This window comes from Pipistrellus hanaki (assembly GCF_964339955.1).
Source record: "Pipistrellus hanaki genome assembly, chromosome: 11".
NCBI classification, from domain to species: Eukaryota; Metazoa; Chordata; class Mammalia; order Chiroptera; family Vespertilionidae; genus Pipistrellus; species Pipistrellus hanaki.
Window position 1 is genome coordinate 56,313,750 of NC_140513.1, and position 21,846 is coordinate 56,335,595.

The following is a 21,846-nucleotide window of genomic DNA, read 5'->3' on the forward strand; positions in this document are numbered from 1 at the left end:
AAGCTGACTATATAACCATGTTGTTCCTTTTAACTACATAGAAGAGAATTGTTGTTTGAGCTAACTAAGATTTTATGCAGATTTTATGAAATTCTGAGGCTCCTATATTTCAGCAAGAGAATAATAGATAGCAATTGTCTATAAAGAGGGGGAAAAAAGCCACCATTTATTGAGCTCTTACTGTATGCAGGCATGTGCACAACAACTCCTCCACAGGTGGTGGATACATAATGGAATTGTCTGCCACAGTCAATTTGCACAGACTTTCCCAAGACCACAGAGCCTGGAGTAAAACCAATGGTTTAGATTTAGAATGAAGCAATTTGAAAATGGAACTTACTTTTTTTTTTTTTTTTTTTTTTTGCAAACCAAAACAAGGCTTTTATTATACATCTTTATAGTTTCACAAACAAGTGTGAGAAATCATTCGGCATCTCGGTGTTTCTATAGCTGGACAACTTAGATCTTATTCATCAGCCTGCTGAACTGTTCCCTTTTCAGAAACATAGATACGATCCAAAATTTTTCTGATATCCTTGTTTTTAACTGTTGTGGCTTGCTGAATCAAAGCAGCTGAACTTGATACAAGTTCAATATCATTTCCTTCAAGAATCAACTCATCTTTCTGGGCTTGAGATACTGAACAAGCAACGCCTGACCTCATCCGAACTCTGCAATTTCTTGGGCGAATAAAACTATTTATAAAATAGTTTTGCCAATAAAACTATTTATAAAGTTTACAGTATTTTTCGCCCAAGAAATTTCTAATTTCAACAAGAGAACCATTCTCCTGAATAACGACGTTGATGGGGAAGTGAGCGTACACAGACCTCATCTTGTAACGGAAGCCCAGTGCAACACCCTTGATCACGTTCTGTACATGACAGCAGATAGTGCGAACTGTGGCCAGCTCCTTTCTATTTCCCCACCGTTTGTCAACCCGGAGCCTCTTCTTTTTCTTTCCGAGGAGCCTGAGCTGCACGTTGATGTGGTTGAAGTCCCTCCGCAGGGTGCCTCTGGGGCCCTTCACAATCACGGTGCGCCCCTTCAGGGTGATGTCCACATTTTCTGGGATGTCCACAGTCTGATTGCTGAGGATGGTCTTCATCCTCGCAGTAGATGCGGCAAAGAGCTGGAACTTACTTTTTTGATGAGCATAGAAACTATGAATATGTAGCTCAGAGTGGCTACGCACTCTTGACTTAGAAAATCCACTGCCATTGGGCCATAATGAATAAGAAGGGGGAAAAAGTTAAGTAAATAGAAGGCAGTGAATCTCTCAGGCAAACCACATTTATTGTGTCAGGGATGGGTGAATGAGAGGAAATTAGCCCATGGGATTCAGCTCTGCTGGGTTTTAGGAGAGCTCAAGTTGCAGCCCGGAGGGGAGGGAGCTAATGTGAAATGTCCCCACCCTTTCTAGGGGTCCCCTTCCTCCATGGATGCTAAGGTCCTCACATGCCCAACAGGGGCCAGTTGTTCTAAAGCCAATTCAACAGATATATTCTTTTTTTTTTTTTTTATATATATATTTTATTGATATTTCACAGAGAGGAAGAGAGAGGGATAGAGAGGTAGAAACATCGATGAGAGAGAATCATCGATCAGTTGCCTCCTGCACACCCCATACTGGGGATGTGCCCGCAACCAAGGCACATGCCCTTGACCGGAATCGAACCCGGGACCTTTCAGTCCGCAGGCCGATGCTTTATCCACTGAGCCAAACCGGTCCTGGCGAATTCAACAGATATATTCTTGTCCTGAAAACTATTTATAAAGTTTACAGCAAATAGAGTGGAAGGAATGATTTCAATAGCCTTTGAGGATTTCTACGGCATGTCGTTGACTGGTTTTCATTTAGGCTTCATGGCAGCGTGTGAGGGACAGTTGGAATGGTCTGTGCCTCTGTCTGCTGCAGCTGGTGGAGCCTCACGTAGGGAGGGGGCCCTCTTCTAAGGCAAACCCTGACAGAAGATTTGATAAGTCTCCCCCCATTCCGCACAAAGTAGTGGGGAGGAGAGAAAGGGGCACTTCATCTTCCCCTATGTTGTCTATTGAATTGTGCCCTGTCCCCCAACACACCCATCAAATTGATCTGTTGAAGTCCTAACCCACAGCACCTCGGATGTGACCTTATTGGAAAATGGGGTTGTTGTAGATGTAATTAGTTAAGTTAGAATGAAGTCATACTAAGTAGGGTAGACCCCCTAACCAATATGACCGGCATCCTTATAAAAAGTGGAAATTTGGACACAGACATGGACACAGGAAGGATGCCTTGTGCAGATAAAGGCAAAGATCAGGGTGATGCAGCAGAAGCCAAAGATCCCTGCAAACCACCCAGAACCAGGAGAGAGGCCTGGGACAGAGTCTGCCTCACAGCTCTCAGAAGGAACCAACTCTGCTGACAACTTGGTCTTGAACTTCTGGCCTTCAGAGTGTAAGGCACTACGTGTCTGTTGCCTTAGCCACCCAGTTTGGGGTGCTTTGTCACAGCAGCCCTAACAAACCAATCCACCCTGCTGTCAAAGTCTGGATTTCACAGGGGTTAGGAGACTGTCATCTGCAGGTGAGAGAGAGGACATGGAGAAGAACTGTCATAGTTTTGCTGAATGAGCCAGAGAGCAGGGCACACACCCCACCCAGGCCGCTGAAGGACTGGCAATACCTTCCGCTGAATGGGAAAGCCTTCGAGGTGCTCCCAGGAAAAGCAGTTGAAATGCAATCAGAAGGGAACTGTCTGATTTTTTGTCTTGTACACAAATTCATTCATGTAAGCAGAGGATGCTAATCTCTCCAAGTGATCTGCGCCTAACCACGTGTGCATGGCTTCTGGCTTAGAGACCTCTCATCAGCCTTCTTGTGAGCTGAGAGGTTCTGTTGTTAACATAGCTCGTTCTGCCCTAGCCAGTTTGGCTCAGTGGATAGAGCATTGGCCCGCAGACCAAAGGGTCCTGGGTTCGAATCTAGTCGAGGGCACATACCTCGGTTGCAGGCTTCTCCCCAGCTAGGCCCAGGTCTAGGCTCGTGCAAGAGGCAATTAATTGATGTGTCCCTCTCACACTGATGTTTCTGTCTTCCCCTCTCTCTTCCACTCTCCCTAAAAATCAATGGAAAAATATCCTCAGGTGAAGATTCACAGAAAAATAAATATAAATAATAAAAGTAATTTAAAAAAATAGGTCCCTCTTGACTTAAAAAGCACAACAACCAAATGTAATGAGTGGACCTTGATTTAATCTTAATTTGAATAAACAATATGTACGGGGGGGGGGGGGAAGATAGCTCATTCTTTTAAAATGACCTCAATCACATTCTTTTCATTTTAAAAATGCTACTATGCCGAAACCGGTTTGGCTCAGTGGATAGAGCATTGGTCTGCGGACTGGAAGGTCCCGGGTTCGATTCCGGTCAAGGGCATGTACCTTGGTTGTGGGTACATCCCCAGTAGGGGATGTGCAAGAGGCAGCTGGTCGATGATTCTCTCTCATTGATGTTTCTATCTCTCTATCCCTCTCTCTTCCTCTCTGTAAAAAATCAATAAAATATATATTTAAAAAATAATAAAAATTTAAAAAATAAATAAATAAAATGCTACTATGGCGTCAAACACAAGCTCAGATATCTTCATTGTGATGGCTGCTCAAATCCTGTCAGACAGAGTAAATCTAGGCTTCTCTAGGAAACTGTTCGTTATGTTAGAATAACATTCACCGTCATGCTATCATTTTCAGTCATAGACTTATCTGTTTCCTTCCCTTGAAAACAGGTCTTTGAGGATAATGTCTGCATTGGGTGTGTCTCAGAAGCCCAGCGCTGAGCAGTGCCTGGTGTGCATCGAGCATTTGGGAAATGTTTGTTCAATTACATTGAAGGACAAAACAAGGTGCCTCTGAGAAGACATAGCTCTTAAATAGCAATGAGAGGGCAGCTGGACTCTCAAGCCCTGGTATCTGCTTGTAAAGGTTTAGCTAAACCCCAATCTAAAGCATCCAGTGGTGAGCTTGTAGGCAGCTTTATAGATCGCTGTCTTTGACTAGTACACAAACATCATGTTACACAGAAAGCCAGTCGGGCATGGCTGAGAGTACCACACACACACACACACACACACACACACGCATGCACACACGCACGCTCACTCATACACATACACACGCACACACACACATGCTTCTAAGGATGGGCAGCCCTAACTGGAGCACGCTTCACAAAATCTAAGAAGGAAGTACAGATGGGTTGCTTCAAAAGGTGAGTGAGTTTTTAGTTGATTTTCCAGTCCCCTCTAGCACTATTTCATGGCTCAGAAAACAAACATCTTAGGGGTTCACCTGGCTTCAGTCATGGCTGAAACAGTATTTTCAAGAATGCATCTTTTGTTTTTTAATCCTCACCTGAGGATATATTTATTGATTTTAGAAAAAGAGAAAGGGAGATAGAGGAAAGGAGATAAAGAGACACACACACACATACACACAGAGAGCCATTGCACATGCCCCGGGGATCAAATCCACAACCTGAGTGCATGCCCTGACCGGGAATCGAACCTGCAACCTTCCAGTTTATGGGGCAGCACTCCTACCAAATGAGTCACACTGGCCAGGGCAAGAATGTGTGTTTGTCTGCCTTTCCTCTCTGCTGTCCTTTGAGTTGGCTTTATTTTTAAACATTTCTTCCCATGTGGAGCAGGTCAGGCGCCCCTTACCGGGTTCAGAACATAAGCTGTGCGGCCGGCTCTGGCTGCCCTGGCTCCAGGCTCACCCTGGACAGAACCTGCACCACAGACAGAACCACTCCCCTCCTCCCGGCATTCCAGCCCAGGGTCTGCCTGTTGTGCTCATGGCCTCTGTGTGAGTCACTAATCTCCTCGGAGCAGTCACCGTGGCCCTGAGATGGCAGTGCTCTCAGCAGCCCAGCCCAGGTCAGGTGTCCACGCCCACAGCAGCAGCAGAAGCCCAGTGAAGCACGGAAAGAGCAGAGCACAGTTCAGACGCATCACAGGAGAGCCACAGACTATCCTCTATAATGACAGGCTAGAATGAAAATTGTCCCCACGGGTGGGAGTTCAACGTGCGCTGACCTTCAGGAGCAGCGTGAAATATGGCGGATAGTGGAGCAGGTGAGTGGGTGGTGCCTGGCTACGGTGGGTGCGAGCAAGAACCCCAATCGCCCGCCAGTGGCCCCACTGTGATTGCAGGCCAGGCCTAGGGTCCCTACCTGTGCACCAATTTTTGTGCACCGGGCCTCTAGTTGTAAATAGCTCTTCAGTGAATAGATGGGTGCACATGTCTTTTCAAATTAGCATTTTGTATTTCTTCAGAATTGCTGGGCCCTTCTTTGTAACATTTGCTTTTTGTATGAGATTTTGGAAAGGGTGCCCCAGAAGCCCACCTAATTTTGTGTGAGAAACTTCTAAAATGTCTCTTCACTTTAAACTAAACTAAGTACTGGGCATCACCACAGGCAAGGGCCTGTGCTGGAGCACATCATATAGTCTGTTTATTCTTCAAGAATTTGAGGTATGATCATCTTCAGTTTATATAGCTTGCCTAAGATCACATACTTAAAAAATGGCAGAACCCACATTAGCTTTCGAGTTTGTAAAACTCCATGTCTTTTTTTTTTTTTTTTTTTTTTTTTTAAGAAAAATAGTAAACTTTATATTTTTAATATTTGGACCTTTAAATTCACAGATTTCTAACTCGTGTATTTTGGATTAGTAAGTCACTTTTGGCTCTGAAAACTATTTGTTTTACCTCTGGGTTTGTACCAAAAAAAAAAAAAAAAAAAAAGGAAAAAGAAATGGAGCCAAGAAATTTAAAAGCGATGGGGAAGATAAAACATTGTTTGTGTAGCCGTTGGTTCCGAAACATTCCTAGGAGAGAACGAAAGCGGCAGCGGGGCCACGCCGCCGAAAGGGAAACCGCACGCAGACCTGGCCGGGGATAAGAGCCGGATGAGAGCGCAGCGGCGGGAGAAGGAAATGCAGCCTGGCCAGGGAGAACGGTGAGTCATGGTCTCTAAAACCCTCGAGAGAAAACACTCTCTGTGGAGTCTGGCAGGAGAGCAGAGGGGAATTTCCTACTCTCTCCACAGAGAACGGGGAGCAGTCCTGCTCTGGATGGGGGTGGAAGGGAAACGCAGTGCCGGGTGAGGAGAGCCCCTCCTGCAGGGGCCTCAGGAAGAGCCTCCTGCTCCCTCAGTCTCAGCGCTGAGCCTTGCAGGTGGAGGAAGGTTAACCCTTGGGAGCTGGACGATGCCAACAGGTAGCTGAGCGTGTGGCCTCTGTTCTTCACCAACTGCAGACTTGGCAATGGAAGTATACTTAACTTTACTGAGCCTGTTTTTATTGTGGATAGAAAGGAGATAGTAATACTTTAATCCCCAGGGTTCTCAGGAAGATTAAGTAACATGATATCTATAATAATAAAAGTGTAATATGCGAATTAGACCTTGCGGCCGAACAGCAGAACAACCGTCCGGATGACCTTCTGAACGACCTTCTGAATGAAGCCGGGCACCATGGGTGCTGAATTTCATGTATCGGGCCTCTAGTATAATTATAACACACTTAGCAGAGTCCCTTGAAGAATGTATGTCCTTAAGAAATGTAGCTGTTGTGTTCGCATTATGCTCTGATCACAAATATTTGCATTATGAAGACACGGCTTAAAATAGGTGCTTTAATGATCCCACAAAATTTTAATGTAGAGCCCTAACCGGTTTGGCTTAGTGGATAGAGCCTTGGCCTGTGGACTGAATGGTCCCAGGTTCGATTCCGGTCAAGGGCATGTACATTGGTTGCGGGCACATCCCTGGTAGGGGGTGTGCAGGAGGCAGCTGGTCAATGTCTCTCTCTCATCGATGTTCCTAGCTCTCTATCCCTCTCCCTTCCTCTCTGTAAAAAATCAATAAAATATATTATTTTTAAAAATTTTTAATGTAGAATTACCATAGGATCCTGGAATTTCACTTCTGGATATCGACCTAAAAGAAGTGAGATCTGGAAGTCAAACTGGTATTCTTATACCTATATCCATAGCAGCATTATTTACAATAGCCATGAAAGCAACTCAAATGTCCATGAATGGGTAAATGTAATATACTTATACAATGGGTAATTGTAATATACATATGTTATTCAGCCTAAGAAAAAAGGAAGACATTTTTACACCTGCTGCAACATGGATGACACTTGACGAAATTATGGTAAGTGAAATAAGCCAGTCACAAAGGGACAAATACTGCATGATTCCATTTATGTGAGTACATAGAGGGGCTAAATACACAGAGACAGAAAGTAGAGTGGTGGTTTCCAGGGACTGGAGGGGGAAATGTGTGTGAAAACTCAGTTAGGAAAGATAAAAAGTTCTGGAGATGGAAGGCAGTGATGGTTGGACAAATATGCAATGTACTTAATGCCACACAACTGTGTACTTAAAAATGGTTAAAATGTTGAATTTTCTGTTACATATATTTTATACTACAATATAAAAAATAAAAAATAGTTTCCTGCTGCACTGGGCTTTGATTCTACCATTTGAATTGCAGCTGGTGCCAGGTGCATTTTTCATAGTTTTAGCATATGACAATATTAATCAATTTCTTGGGCAACCTTTTACAAAATGAAAAACTATTGCAAATGTGACGAAAACCTCTAACAATCTAACTGCTGACAATGATGAACGTCAACCATAAGATAATTTTTTTCTTCTAAAGGTCTATTGATTTAGTTTAATCTTGGAATTTTATATAAAAAAAATCTTAGGACCTCAAAAATATATGTTGACACTGAACCTAAGATACTTTGATTTCATTTTACAGAGAGAGAGAGAGAGAGAGAGAGAGAGAGAGAGAGAGAAAGAGAGAGAGAGAGAGATTTTTAATGAAGTATAATTGGCATACAGTAAACTGCACATACTTAAAGTTAACACTTTGGTAATTTTTGACATATGTGTACACCTCTGAAACCTTCTGCACAATCAAGACAGTGAACATATCCATATTCTGTCAAAAGTGGCCTTGTGTCCCTTTATAATTTCTCTCTCTTACTCATTCCTCACTACCACTGTCCCAACCCCAGGTAACTACTGATCTGCTTTCTGTCATTATAGTTTAGTCTTTCCTTCTAGAATTTTATATAAATGGGACAATACAGAATGTACTCTTTTTTTTATCTGTCTGCTTATATTCAGCATAATTATTTTGAGACTCATCCATGCCATTGTGTGTATTGGGGATTCATTTCTTTTTATTACTGAATGATATGTCATTACATAAATGTACAACAACTTCTTTAATCATTCTGTGATGGACATTTGAGTTGTTTCCAACTTGGGGATATTACAAATAAAGCTTCTACAAAGATTCATATACAAGTCTGTGCATGAAAACCTGCTTTATTTTTTCTCTCTCTGGGTAAATAACCAAGTGGGATGGCTGGGTCATATAGGAGGTGTAGTTTATCTTTTTAAGAAATTGCAAAAAGAGTTTTCCAAAGTGGGTGTAGCATGTTTTATTTCCAACTGTATCAAAGTTTCAGTTGTTTCACATCCTTGCCAGTGCTTGATATGGTCAGTCTTTCTAATTTTAGCCATTCCACTATGCATATAGTGGTACCTCGCTCTGGTTTTAACTTGGATTTCCTTATTAACTAATGATGGTGACCATCTTTTATTCTGTTAGCCATCTGTGTATCTTCATTGATGTGTTCAGATCTTTGTCCACCTTCCATTGGGTTGTTTTGTCATTATTGAGATTTGAGGGTTCTTTATGCATTGACATAAATCCTTTGTGAGATATGTGCCTGGTAAATATATTCTCCCAGTCTGTGACATGTCTTTTCATTTTCTAAGAGGGTCTTCTGAAGTGAGCTCCATTTTTTCTTATTCCTAAGTTGATTGTTGGGGATACAGTTCAAGTAATGCATTTTGGGTTTCCTACATCTACCCTACTCAGGGAATTATAAAGCAAAGCAGGAATTGTGAAACAGAATGCCAACAGAAGCAGAATTTGTTGATTTGGTGGTAACTAGTTGCTCCCCATCAAGGCAATTAACCAATTAAGTTATTATCTTGGTCCCAATCTAATTGAAGAGAGTAGAGGAGAGTATGCTTCTGTGTTGGCAGTTCTAGTCCAATCACAGAGTTTGATATTTTTAAACTATTTTTAAAATTCAAGTTAAAACCACTTTCTAGGAGACTTTAGACAAATAAACTGATGCTTCAAAGTAATAGTTTACATTGAAAACAAAAGAAATTGATAAAATAGATTTTTAGGCCCAATAAGCACTGGTACAACAGATTTAGAGAAAATGCCTGCAATGGCCAAGGTCTGACTCTGGGTGCCATTCACCTTCCGATTCCACTGCCTACTGCTGTCTGTCTATCTGTCTTCCAGCGAGGGGCCCTGCCTTCTCTGCTGGGTAGACCTCAGGTGTGTCACGTAGAAAACTCGACCAGGGTGGCTGCTGTTCTTTCCCACGGAGCATCCCACTCCAGACCACTTGCTAAGTTTCTCGATCTTTTTCCTCCTCAGAAACAGACACACAAAAACAGGCCATTGGTGTTGTGCTGTCTTTTGTGTTGCTACACCTACAACATTCGATGTTTTTCTAAGCAAGGAGTGCTCTCCTTGCCAGGTATGCTGGTTCCAGAATAGATTCATCCATCACACCTTCATATGCAAATCTCCGCTTAGCATGTGCACGTACACTTACACATACACCTATCCCCTACAGGTGAAGAGAGCTCACTCCTGGTATGTATTCCTGATGGGTCAACATGCTCAGCTCAGCTGTGGCACAATTATCCGTAATTCCACAGAGTCTCTCCTGTGCCCACCTGGGCCCCGCACACAAGCAGAGCAGGCCTTTGCAGGGCCGCCCCAGCCTCTCGGTTTCTGGGCCAGTTCAGCGGCTTGGCCCAGAGAAGGCGGTGGGCATAGCAGCTCATTGCAGAGAGACTTCGTTAGCATCTTCTTGTTCTAGCCTCTGCCTGTTCCCTTGCATTTCCACGAGGATGTTAATGAAGTCTTTGATTACCAAGCAAAAAGGAACAGGGTGTGAGATCATAAAGAGTGAGGGGTTGGGGGGTTGCGGGGGGGGGGGGGCGGTGAAGGGACGTTGGCTGGCTTGGGATTAAAGCAGCAGACCCACCAGGATGGCGCTTTGGCCTTCCACAGCCAGCGGGTCACCACCTGAAGTCAGAAGGCTTAGCGACTTCTCCGCAACTGCGACTGACAGTCCCACAGTCTCTCCTAAAGGGGACTCAGACTTCTATCTGCTCCAGGAGAGCATGCCTAGGTTCACACACAGTCCCCTGTGATTCTTCCCTTGGAAACTTTTCACACCTCCACTTCCTCGCTAGGCCACCTCGGGCAGTTACTAAACCTCCTTGAACCTTAGTTCCCCGAGGTGTCAATAGCCATCATGCAACGGTGCTGCCTGAAGGGTGCCTGTGAAGAGGACTCAACCCAGCAGCAAGCAGAGAGCTCAGCACACCGCCCGGATGCCAGCTGCTCCTACCAGGAACAAATAGTCCAGGAATCCATGGGATTCAGCACAAACCAGGAGCCCAGGCACGCTGGCCCTGCGCCAGAGAGCCCTTGGGAAAACGGCGTTCCCGGTGTGCGCCCTGGGAAAGCCCGTGCCATTCCCCACTCCACCCCTAGCCGAGTTCCTTTTCGCCCAGGCACCCTGGATTTCACTTGTCCTAAAACAGGTCCCTGCCTCGGACTGGCTCCGGGGAGTCTGTGCATCCGGAGATGCAGAGCAGCAGGAAAATCAGGTTTTCCTAAAATTCTGTATAAACAGCGCAGGGGAGACCAGGAACCGACTTGCTTCTCTTTTTATAAAAAGGGGGTCGGGGGGACCTCGCCAGATGGCCGGGATATAAAGCAGAGGTTTTCCTCTCTGTGGTTCTGTGCCTGGGAAACAGACAGAGACCACAGCTCCCTTAAGAAACCCACAGGCTGTCCGGGCAGAGTAAGAAACTGCTGCTCAGTGGTGGTGGAGAAGCGCCTGGGACTTCTCGTCTGCGGGCTCGGTGGGAGGCACACAGAGATGTTTAAACCCTGCGGAGCTGGGGTGGGGAGCAGGGCATCCCGGATAACAGGGATGAGTGTAGGGTGAACACTGGGCTGAGACATTCCTATGGTTAACCCGAGAGCCAGCCGAATTCTAACATTAGGGCCAGAGCCGCGTTGCAGAGGAGCAGCAGGCACCCCGGGTTAGTTCCACCTGCCTGCCTCTTCCTTTTACATCCTATAGAGGCTCAAGCCACGTTTGTTCCCACCTACGATACAGTCCCCCTTCCTGTCTCTTACCTTGTGGCTTCCTTTGAATTCCCTGGAGATGCCAGCCCTATCTGCAGGCACATTTCAGAGAGCACAGCTCACAGGTGCCCTGTCGTTTTTAACGTGGGCGGTTCTAGACATCACGTTGACATACCAACTGCCATGTTGACTTTGTTTTAAAAAAAAGATTTATTTTCCAAGGTAAAATAATAAATAAATTAAAGCAATAACTTAACACATAACTTAACATGTACAAGTCTCCCGCTGTCCTTTCAAAGGCAGTGTGCATTGGCTGTGAGGGGTTCCAGGGTAACTGGCTGAAGATGCTTGCAGTCAAGGTCACTGTCCCCAGAGGCGCCGGCGGAGAGAGGTCAGTCCCGGAGGGCATCGATGAGTCCATTGAGGAAGGAGAAGTTCTTGAGGATTTCCACTTGGACGATTGTCCAGGCGCACCTGCTGTAGGATTTGGCCTTCAGGTAGTGGAGGATGCCTAAGTAATAGGTCTTCAGGCGGAGCACGGTCCTGCTCTCGCAGAGGAACTCTCCCTCGGGCATGGCTTCCTCCAGGCGGACCATCTGCCCGTGGAGCAACTCCAGAAGGTCCTCCACGACGGTCTCATTCCAGCCGGGGCTGGAGAAGTTTCTCCAGAAGAGGCTGAAGATCTGCTGGAGCATCTCGTGCATGACCACCATGGCTTCCTCCTTCTGGACCTGGCGTGGCTGTTTCACCTCCTCGGGGATCTGGAAGTCCCTCGCGTCAGCCAGACAATACTGGGGGCTTCTGATCAGCTGCCGTAGGAGCTCCTGGCAGGCCAAGGTGCTGTTTTGCTGCTGGAACCGGAGCACGCCGTAGTTCACGGACAGGGCGGTGCCGGCGAGGCACAGCAGGATGGTGAGCTGGAGCGGGCACCTGTGGGTCATGATGGCGAGAGGAGCAGTGCTGTCCGAGGCAAAGGCTTCGGGGTTGGCAGTGCAAGTGCCTCCTCTCCAGGAGTAAGGGCCTATTTATAAGGCATCTTTCTAGTTCACAGGAATTTCCCAATTTCAGTTCTCCTTTCTGTTTTCTTTTGTCATTTACATTTTTTCTTGAATTTTATTTTTTCAATTATAGTTGCCATACAATAGTATGTCAGTTTCTGGTGTACAAGATAGTGCTAGACATTTGTTTCTTGATTTTGATTTTTAGAGTCTGCATGTAAGTGGAATTATATGGTATTTGTCTTTCTCTGTCTGACTTATTTCACTTAGCATAATACCTTCTATCTGAATCCACCCATATTGTCACGAATGCAAGATTTTATTTGTTTCATGGCTGAGTAATACTTCTTAAATATGTAGAATCACTTGGATTATTTCCAAATTTGGGCGGTTGTAAATAATGCTGCAGTGAAATAGGGGGCTGTGTATCTTTTTTAAGTGGTGTTTTAGATTTTTTTAAATCAGCCGAAACCGGTTTGGCTCAATGGATAGAGTGTCGGCTTGGGGACTGAAGGGTCCCGGGTTCGATTCCGGTCGAGGGCATGTACCTTGGTTGTGGGCATATCCCCAGTAGGGGGTGTGCAAGAGGCAGCTGATCGATGACTCTCATCAATGTTTCTCTCTATCTCTCTCCCTTCCTCTCTGTACAAAATCAATAAAATATATTTTAAAAAAAATTAATACCCAGAAGTGGAATTGCTCGGTCATATAGTAATTCTATTTTTTAAATATTCAAGGTAACTCCATACTGTTTTCCATCATACCAACAGTATACAAGGGTTCCCCCTTCTTCAAAACCTTGCCAACTCTTATAGTTTGTTGATTTACTGATCATAGCCATTCTGACAGGTGTGAGGTGATATCTGATTGTGCTTTTATTAGACTGTAGTAACTAATTTTCATTAGAAGTATAACTTAAAAATCTAATTACAAATTTATATCATGCTTGTATAATCAGGGGGACATGATATATTTTTTAAAGATTTTAATACAAACATAAAATTATAATAATTATTATGATATAAGGTACTAATTTTCAGTCTTCAGAAAAGTTTGCATTACTTTTCAACCCGAATTCAAACCCCACTGTGTGCAAGGAACTATAGCATGAACTGCTGCAGATTGTAATCCTCCCTCTCACAGGTCATGCAATGAATTAGAGAAAAGAGTATTAAAGAAATGCACAAATGTAGGGTGACAAATGTTGTAGAGGAGAGGTTTGTGGTTGTGTGGGTTCCTATAAAATGGGAACATGATGTAGTAGGAGAGGTCAGTGAAGACTGACCTGAGGTAGTGACACTGGAGCTAAAATTGAGGATTCACATAAATGGATTCATCTTTTAACTCATCACATAAATGAATCCTCTAAAAGTAGAGGATTCACATAAATGAATTCACCTGCCTGTGCAAAGGCCCTGTGGTCAGAGAATGCATGATAAGGACAAAGGACAGGACTGAAGGCTACTGTGATTAACCTTCAAGCCAGAGACTGGTAAGATGAGACCAGAGGCAGGTGGGAGCCAGTTAGCACAGGGATGGTGAGGCCATGGTAAGTTTTTCTGTATCCTAGGGCCAGTGGAAGCCACAGAAGGGCTTTAGGTGAGTGGATTTGGTTTGGTTTGGGGGAATGGGGAAATATTCTCTCTCAAGAAGCAATAAGTAATACAGGGAGAGCAGAATAAATGCAAACAGAACAGTTTAGGGGATCTATCCATATTTTAGACCAGGGAGCTCATGGTAGAGAAAGATTAATTTATTCATGTGAATTTTCTCATTTCCTGACCACCCCAGATTCAAAGGCTTGAAGAAATTTGCCATCATTTTACAGATAGCTGCACCGGTTTTATTGGTTACAATGATTTCAATGTGGTTAAATATAGAGGGGCATCACTTCTGTTTGTACCGAAGTGCAATGGAGGTTGGAGTATGTGGGTCAGTGTGGATTTATAAATCAGGAGCAGCCCTGAGCTCCAGGCTTCCCTCATCAATACCTGTCCTGTCTTCTGACATGAGTAATTTGCAAACAAAGAAGGCTCAGAGGAAAGAACCTTTCACAATAGCAGGTGGAGGTGAGGGCCTGTACTTCCCGAAAGGCACTGAAACAGACTCTAGGACATGAGTAATTTGCAAACAAAGAAGGCTCAGAGGAAAGAAACTTTCACGGAGCATTCTTTCCTCTGTGCCTTTTGAACACTTCACAAAAGCAACAGAAGAGGGAGCTCCGGGTGTTAAAAAAGCCACTGGGAACCACTGTGAGCTAATCAGGAAAAAGAAGCTCCTATTCAGTCAAAACAAAATGGTATTAAGACTGAGTCTCATATAAAGTTATTTTTAGAAAATGAGGAATAAGGATCAGAATAATATCTCTACAGATAATGAAAATATACTAGGAATACAGTGACACACAAAATAGATCAAAATGTTAACATAGCATTTAACCAAGAAGTCTAAAAATACTAGTATTTAAGCTATATAAAACAACATAAATCAGAATTATACAAATTTGGAAATGAAGTAATATATGTAGGAAATAATTAGAAATAAAAGAAAAACTCTACGTTTTGTTGAATAAGATACAGTCACAAAAAATAAGAAGTTTGAGAGAATTCTGGCACTGGAGAAATATTAGTATCCAATCTGAGGAAAATATTAGCAACTGGAATCCACAGTACATTAAAAATACAATAGAATAGCCATGGCTGGTTTTGCTCAGTGGTTAGAGTGTTGGCCTGTGGACCAAAGGCTCCTGGGTTTAATTCATGGTCAAGGGCATATATCTCAGTTGCAAGTTCCTCACCCCCGGTAGGGTGCATGCAGGAGGCAACCAATCAATGTTTCTCTCTCTCTCTCTCTCTCTCTCTCTCTCTCTCCCCTCCCTCCCTCTTCCCTGCCTTCCATTCTTCCAAGAAAAAAATATCCTCAGTTGAGAAATTTTTTTTTAAGTATATATTGACCAAGGGAGTTATTACAGGAAACTAGGATGTTTTCAATAGTGTATGGTCCATATAACATTATATAGAGTAGATTTTAAGGTAAAATGAACAAAATCAGGAAAAAAAAAAAAACCACCTTGGAGGTTAAAAAAATAATATTGGAGTAAGGAAGATATAAAACCCAGGAAGTGTAATAGAAAATATCTATTAATATGACTATAAACAAGCTATAAATTTCACTATGGCAAGAACATAAAGTCAAAGAGAAAGAGCAATATAAAATATTATAGTTATAACACATAATGAGGAAAGGATACTTTTCTCTGCTTACAAAGAGCTCTTATAATTAGTTACCAAAGAAAAGTTTATAGCCAGATACCAGGAAAAGAAATATAAGGGGCCAATAAAGATATAAAAATCTGTTCAATGTTACTAAAATGTAAATCAAACCAGTAACAGGGTAGCCACCTTTCACCAATACAATTTGCAAAGGGCATGGGGAAATGGTATTCTAATCACACTCAATTAAAGTATAAGTTTATGCAAACTTTTTGGAGCGTGGCAAAGATTGTTTTTTCAGATGTAGCCAGAACAGTATCTCCCATCCCCTGTGACAAGTTCAGCATAGCTTTGACTCTGCCCATCAAAAGGTGGGGTCTGTGTGCGGCCCCTGGAAACCACGCAGAATTCTGCGGTAGAGCGATGGTGTGGAACTTTGAGGCTGTCTCAGGAAAGATGACGCAGCATCTGCCTTGGCAGCTGGAGTTCTTACTCTTGAAGCCATCAGCTGCCATGTGAATGGTCTGGCTGCCCTGAACCTGTGAGAATGCCCAAAACAGCTCACAAGGAGCGACCTCATAGAAACTGGCTATGTATTTCAAAATTGTAAATTTCAAAATTAAAAATTTCAAGCAGTGGAGTTGTCCCTTTTACTTACAAAATTTACCATGGATATTCCTGCAGAAGTATGTTTATATGTATGTATGTATGTATGTATATTATACATGTTACACAAACATATATGAATGTTCATTGCAGTACTGTCATAGCAAAAATACAAAGTAAATATCCATGGGTAGGAAATTGGTTAAGTAATATTATAATACAGACCAAAATGGAATACTACATAGACGTTAAATAGGAAGTCAGCTGAAATGGACCTATTTCTAGATATCTTTTATTAAAAGAACAATACAGCGGGGACTGGTTTGGCTCAGTGGATAGAGTGTCGGCCTGCGGATTGAAAGGTCCCGGGTTTGATTCTGGTCAAGGGCATGCACCTTGGTTGTGGGCACATCCCCAGTAGGGGGTGTGCAAGAGGCAGCTGATCAATGTTTCTCTCTCATCGATGTTTCTAACTCTTTATCCTTCTATCTTCCTCTCTGGGAAAATCAATAAAATATATTAAAAAAAAAAAAAAAAAGAACAATACATATAATAATGGGCTTGGTATTTTCACTTGTTTTGTAACTTAACTAAACTAGAGACCTGATACATGAAATTCATGCAAGGAGCTCGGCCCTCGCAGCCCCGCTTCGTCCAGAAGGTAGTACAGAAGGTCGTCTTGAAAGCTGTCTGGAAGGTCATTCAGCTATCCGGTCTAATTGGCATATTACACTTTTATTATTATAGATAGAAAGATATACATATGTGTGCTGATACACACTTATAAGGAGTACACCTACTCCTCTGTTAATGGTAGTGGCCCTAGGGGAGAATGCTGACAGGTGAGGATGCATCAAAGAGAAACTTCTTTTCCTTTCCACTGTGTACCTGTAGAACTGTTTTTACATGGGTTTTCCCCCATGATCAAAAAATATCTGGGAGATAGGATTATTAGGCCCTTATAATTTAGTGTACTTCTTTGTTTGAAAGAGTTTAATAAATTTTGCCAAATTTTTAAAAATATTTTTTATTTATTTCAGAGAGAGGGATAGGGAGAGAGAGAGAGAGAGGGAAAAAAACATCAATGAGAGAGAAACATCAGTTGGCTGCCACCTGCAACCCTCACCCCCTACCAGGGATTGAGCCTGAAACCTTGGCGTATTCATTGACCAGGAATCAGACTGTGACCTCCTGGTTTATGGGCCGATGCTCAATCACTGTGCCATACTGGCCAGGCAAATATTACTAAATTTTTTAACTTTTTGTTTTCTTCACATTTAAAAATTTTTATAATGAACATGTTACTTGTGTCATTAGAAAAATAAAAAGCACCCAAGTCATACAGGCAATTTAAAATTTTCCAGTAGCCACATTACAAATTAATCTACATTACAAACTAATTGACACTAAAAAAGAACCAATAAGCCCGGACTTTCTGGTTACTCTGCCTCTTATGTGGGTTTCCATCACTCTGTCTTTTGACCTTTGCCTGCCAGCTCTGAGCAGAACCTCAGCCATCTCATGGCTTCCCTGCAATGGGTTTTGGAAAAAGCAAAATCATCTCTCAGCTGTTTCCCTGCCCAGTTACGTCAGTCATTTGAAAAGAATCCTTGGATTCATCTGGAATCAGCCATAGCTCACAGCACGAAGGCCAAGGCAAGGAGCCACAGAGGTCAGTAGACTGGAGGTGGCCCACTGCACTCGCTAGGGAGTGGTTCAAGGAATCTGGTCCCTGGGGCCTGCCCCTCCAGAGTGACTTGCAAACTCACGTAGAGCTAACCTCTCCAGGTGTGACCAAGAGCCTGCTCACCTTGCCCCCACCTACAGGCCTTCCATCCTCCCTGTGAATCTAATGAAGTAAAAATAATAGTGGAAGTATTTGTAGTATTAGTTATTCATGGTCAGATTGTATTAGTTTTCATATAGAATCTATGAGCACTTACTATGTTCCATTCTTTGGATAATTCTCATAGTAAACATTTGAGGTGGGTTATTACCTTCTCTTTTCACAGAAGAAGAGACAGGGGCTCAGAAAGGCTTAGCAATGTGCCCAAGGCACACAAAGCTAATAAGAGGAGTGGGTCTCATCCAACCTGGGCTCTTTTCTGCCGACCACAGGAAGAGTACAAAGTAGGCCCTGGCCAATGCCCTCAACTAGGTGGATGGTGCCAAGGTGGCAATGGTGACTCTCAAAGGAAGAAGGAAGAATGGCTTTGGGGGCAGCGTGCCTAAGGCAGTGGGTGAGCACCCGGGAGAGGTGGCCCTGGGGACGGGGCTTGGTAAGGGCATTCTAGGCCAGTGCCACCCAACAGCAACACAATGTGAGTCATACAGGCAATTTAAAATTTCTTGGTAGCCACATTAAAGAAGTAGAAAGAAACAAGTGGAGTTATTTTAATAGCATGCTTTAGTTTTATTTTAATATTTTTATTGATTTCAGAGAGGTAGAGAAAAGGGGAGATAAAACCATCAATGGTGAGCGAGAATCATTGATTGGCTGCCTCCTGCATGCCCCACACTGGGGATGGAGCCCACAACCCAGTCATGTGCCCTGCCCAGAAATCAAACCATGACTTCCTGGTTCATAGATCCAGGCCCACTGCACTCGCTAGGGAGTGGTCCAAGGAATCCGGTCCCTGGGGCCTGCCCCTCCAGTGTGACTTGCAAACTCACGTAGAGCTCAACCACTGAGCCACACTGGCTGGGCTTAATAGTACATTTTAACATAATATATCTAAATATTGTCATTTCAACATGTAATCAATATAAAATTATTGAGATAGCTATGTTTCTCTTTTTCATACTAAGCCTTCCAGCGATGATCTATATTTTTCCATTCAGAGTATAGCTCACTGTGGACCAGTCAAGTGTAACTCAGCAGGCTGCGTGTGGGTTAATGGCACCAGAACGGCCAGCAGAGCTCTCCATGGAGATGCCAGCATCAACCGAGCCAAGAGAATGAACAAGTCTGCAAGAAAACCATCAGCTGGAGATGTATCGTGGGGGGCTCTTGAATGCCAGAGTACAATGTTTATAATTCATGAGGGGTTTCCTAATATTCTCTTCCAGGCCCACATGAGGTCTCTCCATGACCTCTTCTCCGGGGGATCTGGTGATAGTCACATCAGAAGTCCACCTACGAATGGGTTAAAATTGCTTCTGTTGTAAGACACCATCTTTTCCTTTGTTTCATTTCCCCTAATGTAATAGCGTTTTGTCACAACAACCAGGAAAATGTATGGAGCCTTGTGTCTCGCAGAGAAAGCTGTCTGTGGGCCAGCCCGCTGCACACCTGCCTGGTAAGGACGTTTCCTCTCATCTTTTCCACCGTCTGAGCCGTGTTTTCGCTCCGCCCTCCGCGGAGACTGTTTCTGCCTGCGTTCCCCCCGCCAGCTCTCTGTGGTGTGGAGAGCCACTTCCAGTCCCCAGCGCAGTTTCTGCTGGTTACTGAGGTTTCTCAGAGAGGCACAATGACATGCAGAAAGTAAAACCTGAATGACGTTCCCAGCATTTTGAAATCATCAGTTGAATTGGGAGTTGCTTTGCTTTAAAGATCACAGAGTTTTCTTCTTCTCTTTTTCAAATGTGATTATCTATGCAAGACAATTGTATATCCAGAAATCAAGATTATAGCTTTCTTTTCATTTCAATGGCTTTTTTTTTTTTTTAACAAGGAAAGGGCCCCTATAAAAATGATAAATTAGACAAGAGGAAGAGTTGCCGAGGAATTCTATGAACATTGGCAAAACTACCTATGAAATTAAGCCAGAAGAAGTCTTTCAAAGATATCTTGGAAGGAGCAACAAATTCTATCTTTTTTTTTTTTTTAATATATATTTTATTGATTTTTTTACAGAGAGGAAGGGAGAGAAATAGAGAGCTAGAAACGTCGATGAGAGAGAAACATCGACCAGCTGCCTCTTGCACACCCCCTACCGGGGATGTGCCCGCAACCAAGGTACATGCCCTTGACCAAAATCGAACCCGGGACCCTTCAGTCCGCAGGCCGACGCTCTATTCACTGAGCCAAATCGGTTTCGGCTGCACATACATCTTTTGGGTGTGTGCCCAGGATGAAGGAACTGGGTCATATTTAGTAAATCAGATCAAACGTATTTCTCAAATGTTTGTACCAATTTACACTCTCATTATTAGTGTTTAAATATTACAGTTGTGTCATACCTTTGTCAACACCTGGTATTGACAGTTTCTTAATTTTAGCCATTCTAGTAGTATATAGAGATATATCATTATAGTTTTAATTTTCATTCCCTGATTACTAATAATTCAGAATATTTTCATATGCTTATTACCCAATTGGACATTTTATTTGTAAGACAGATGTTCAAATCTTTTGCTGACTGAATCAGATATTTTTATAAATAATCTACAAATGATATAATTGTGTACATACAAAATACAAAAGAATCCATAGATATACTAATTAGAACTTAAAAATAAACTAACCAAGGTCACTGAACCAATATTAAAAATTAACCAACTCTTTTTATATTAGTAACAAAAAATTGGAAAATGACATTTTAAAAATTATACCAGTGACAATAACATTAAAAGTCTACTACCAAGAAACTGTCACAGCCAAGAAAAGTCTAAGAAGATATTACAAATCATTGTAATGTAGCATTCTGAACGAGAAACAGAAAAAAAAATTGGGTAAAAACTTCAAAAATATTAATAAAGTATGGACTTTAAATTTTTTTAAGTAGGGTATACAGGGCAACTTATTTTCATCTTTTTCTTGGCCTCTAAATACAAGTCTATAATTACATTTTTTTATTCAAATAAGATGGCCAGAAACCAATGAAAATAGATCACAGTTTTTTCCTTAAATTGAGACTGGTCTTTTTTTAATCCTCACCTGAGGGCATGCTTAGAGAGAGGAAAGGAGAGGGAAGGAGAGAGAGAGGGAGGGAGGGAGAGAGAGAAAGAGAAAAATATCAATTGATTACCTTCCACATGCCCCTACCAGGAAGCATACCTGCAATCCAGACATGTACTCAGACTGGGAATTGAACCCTCAACATTTCAGGGTCCAGGATGATGTCAACCAACTGAGCCATTCCAGTGGGGAGAGGCTGATTATTTTCACCTTGATCACCAATGAGGGTAAGCAACTTCTCCCACGTGTCCGTTTTGTTGGTGAGCAAGGAACATTTAAACCCACAGTGGGTGGGAAGCATCAGTAAGAAGGGAAGTCAGAGTCTGCAACAGGAGACTGCCAAGGCCAGCCTTCTCCTGAGAAGCACACATTCTCGTACTGCATAAATATTTGCTTAGCAATTTGTGAATCATGTCATAAAGAGACAGCATGAATCTGAGACAGGCTAAGCCTCTCTCAGATGGATGGGAATGTCCTTCCCTTACTTCTTGAGCCTCTCCTAGCTGACATTAGGTTCCCCCCAAGCACGCCCACACCAACGCTCCTGCACCTGCGCCCCTCAATGGCCACCCATCAAGGGAACCTGAGAACAGAGGACCCATTACACCCAGCGCCCCCAGGAGCCTCCCAGGGAGCCATCCTCTGCCAGGGTGTGCCCCGTTGCACCGCGCTCCCTCCCTTCCCCTTCCCCTCCCACACTGTCTTTAGTAAACGCTTCTCTTCTGAATCTGCTTTGCCTCCCCTCTTCATTTCTATCCTGAGGAGGGGAGAGAAACCCCTCTGTCCGTGACAAAACTTGCCATCTTAACAGGTTATTATAAAACTGTGTTTTTTGTGTGTTTTTTTCAATAAAGTT

General features: G+C 43.1%; 2 protein-coding genes across 2 annotated transcripts; both read right to left on the bottom strand.

Moving 5' to 3' along the window:
- Window positions 1-340: 340 nt before the first annotated feature.
- Window positions 341-1,131, bottom strand: LOC311630647 (large ribosomal subunit protein uL6-like). The gene is made up of 2 exons (XM_084899914.1): window positions 742-1,131; window positions 341-669 (listed from the first exon to the last, which is right to left on the bottom strand). Exons 1-2 carry the CDS (start codon window positions 1,106-1,108, stop codon window positions 467-469), a joined length of 570 nt encoding a protein of 189 aa, XP_084756040.1. The 5' UTR covers window positions 1,109-1,131; the 3' UTR covers window positions 341-466.
- Window positions 1,132-11,469: 10,338 nt separating this feature from the next.
- IFNB1 (interferon beta 1) lies at window positions 11,470-12,291 on the bottom strand. Its single transcript, XM_084898551.1, has one exon. It carries the CDS (start codon window positions 12,213-12,215, stop codon window positions 11,667-11,669), a length of 549 nt encoding a protein of 182 aa, XP_084754677.1. The 5' UTR covers window positions 12,216-12,291; the 3' UTR covers window positions 11,470-11,666.
- Window positions 12,292-21,846: the final 9,555 nt, after the last annotated feature.

Bases quoted from the DNA above. Each gene is read 5' to 3' on its own strand.
- LOC311630647 (XM_084899914.1), bottom strand. From the start codon at position 1,108: ATGAAGACCATCCTCAGCAATCAGACTGTGGACATCCCAGAAAATGTG. The intron at 670-741 runs GTAAACTTTATA...GAAATTGCAGAG, and splicing joins TTTCTTGGGCGAAAAATACT to TTCGGATGAGGTCAGGCGTT.
- IFNB1 (XM_084898551.1), bottom strand. From the start codon at position 12,215: ATGACCCACAGGTGCCCGCTCCAGCTCACCATCCTGCTGTGCCTCGCC.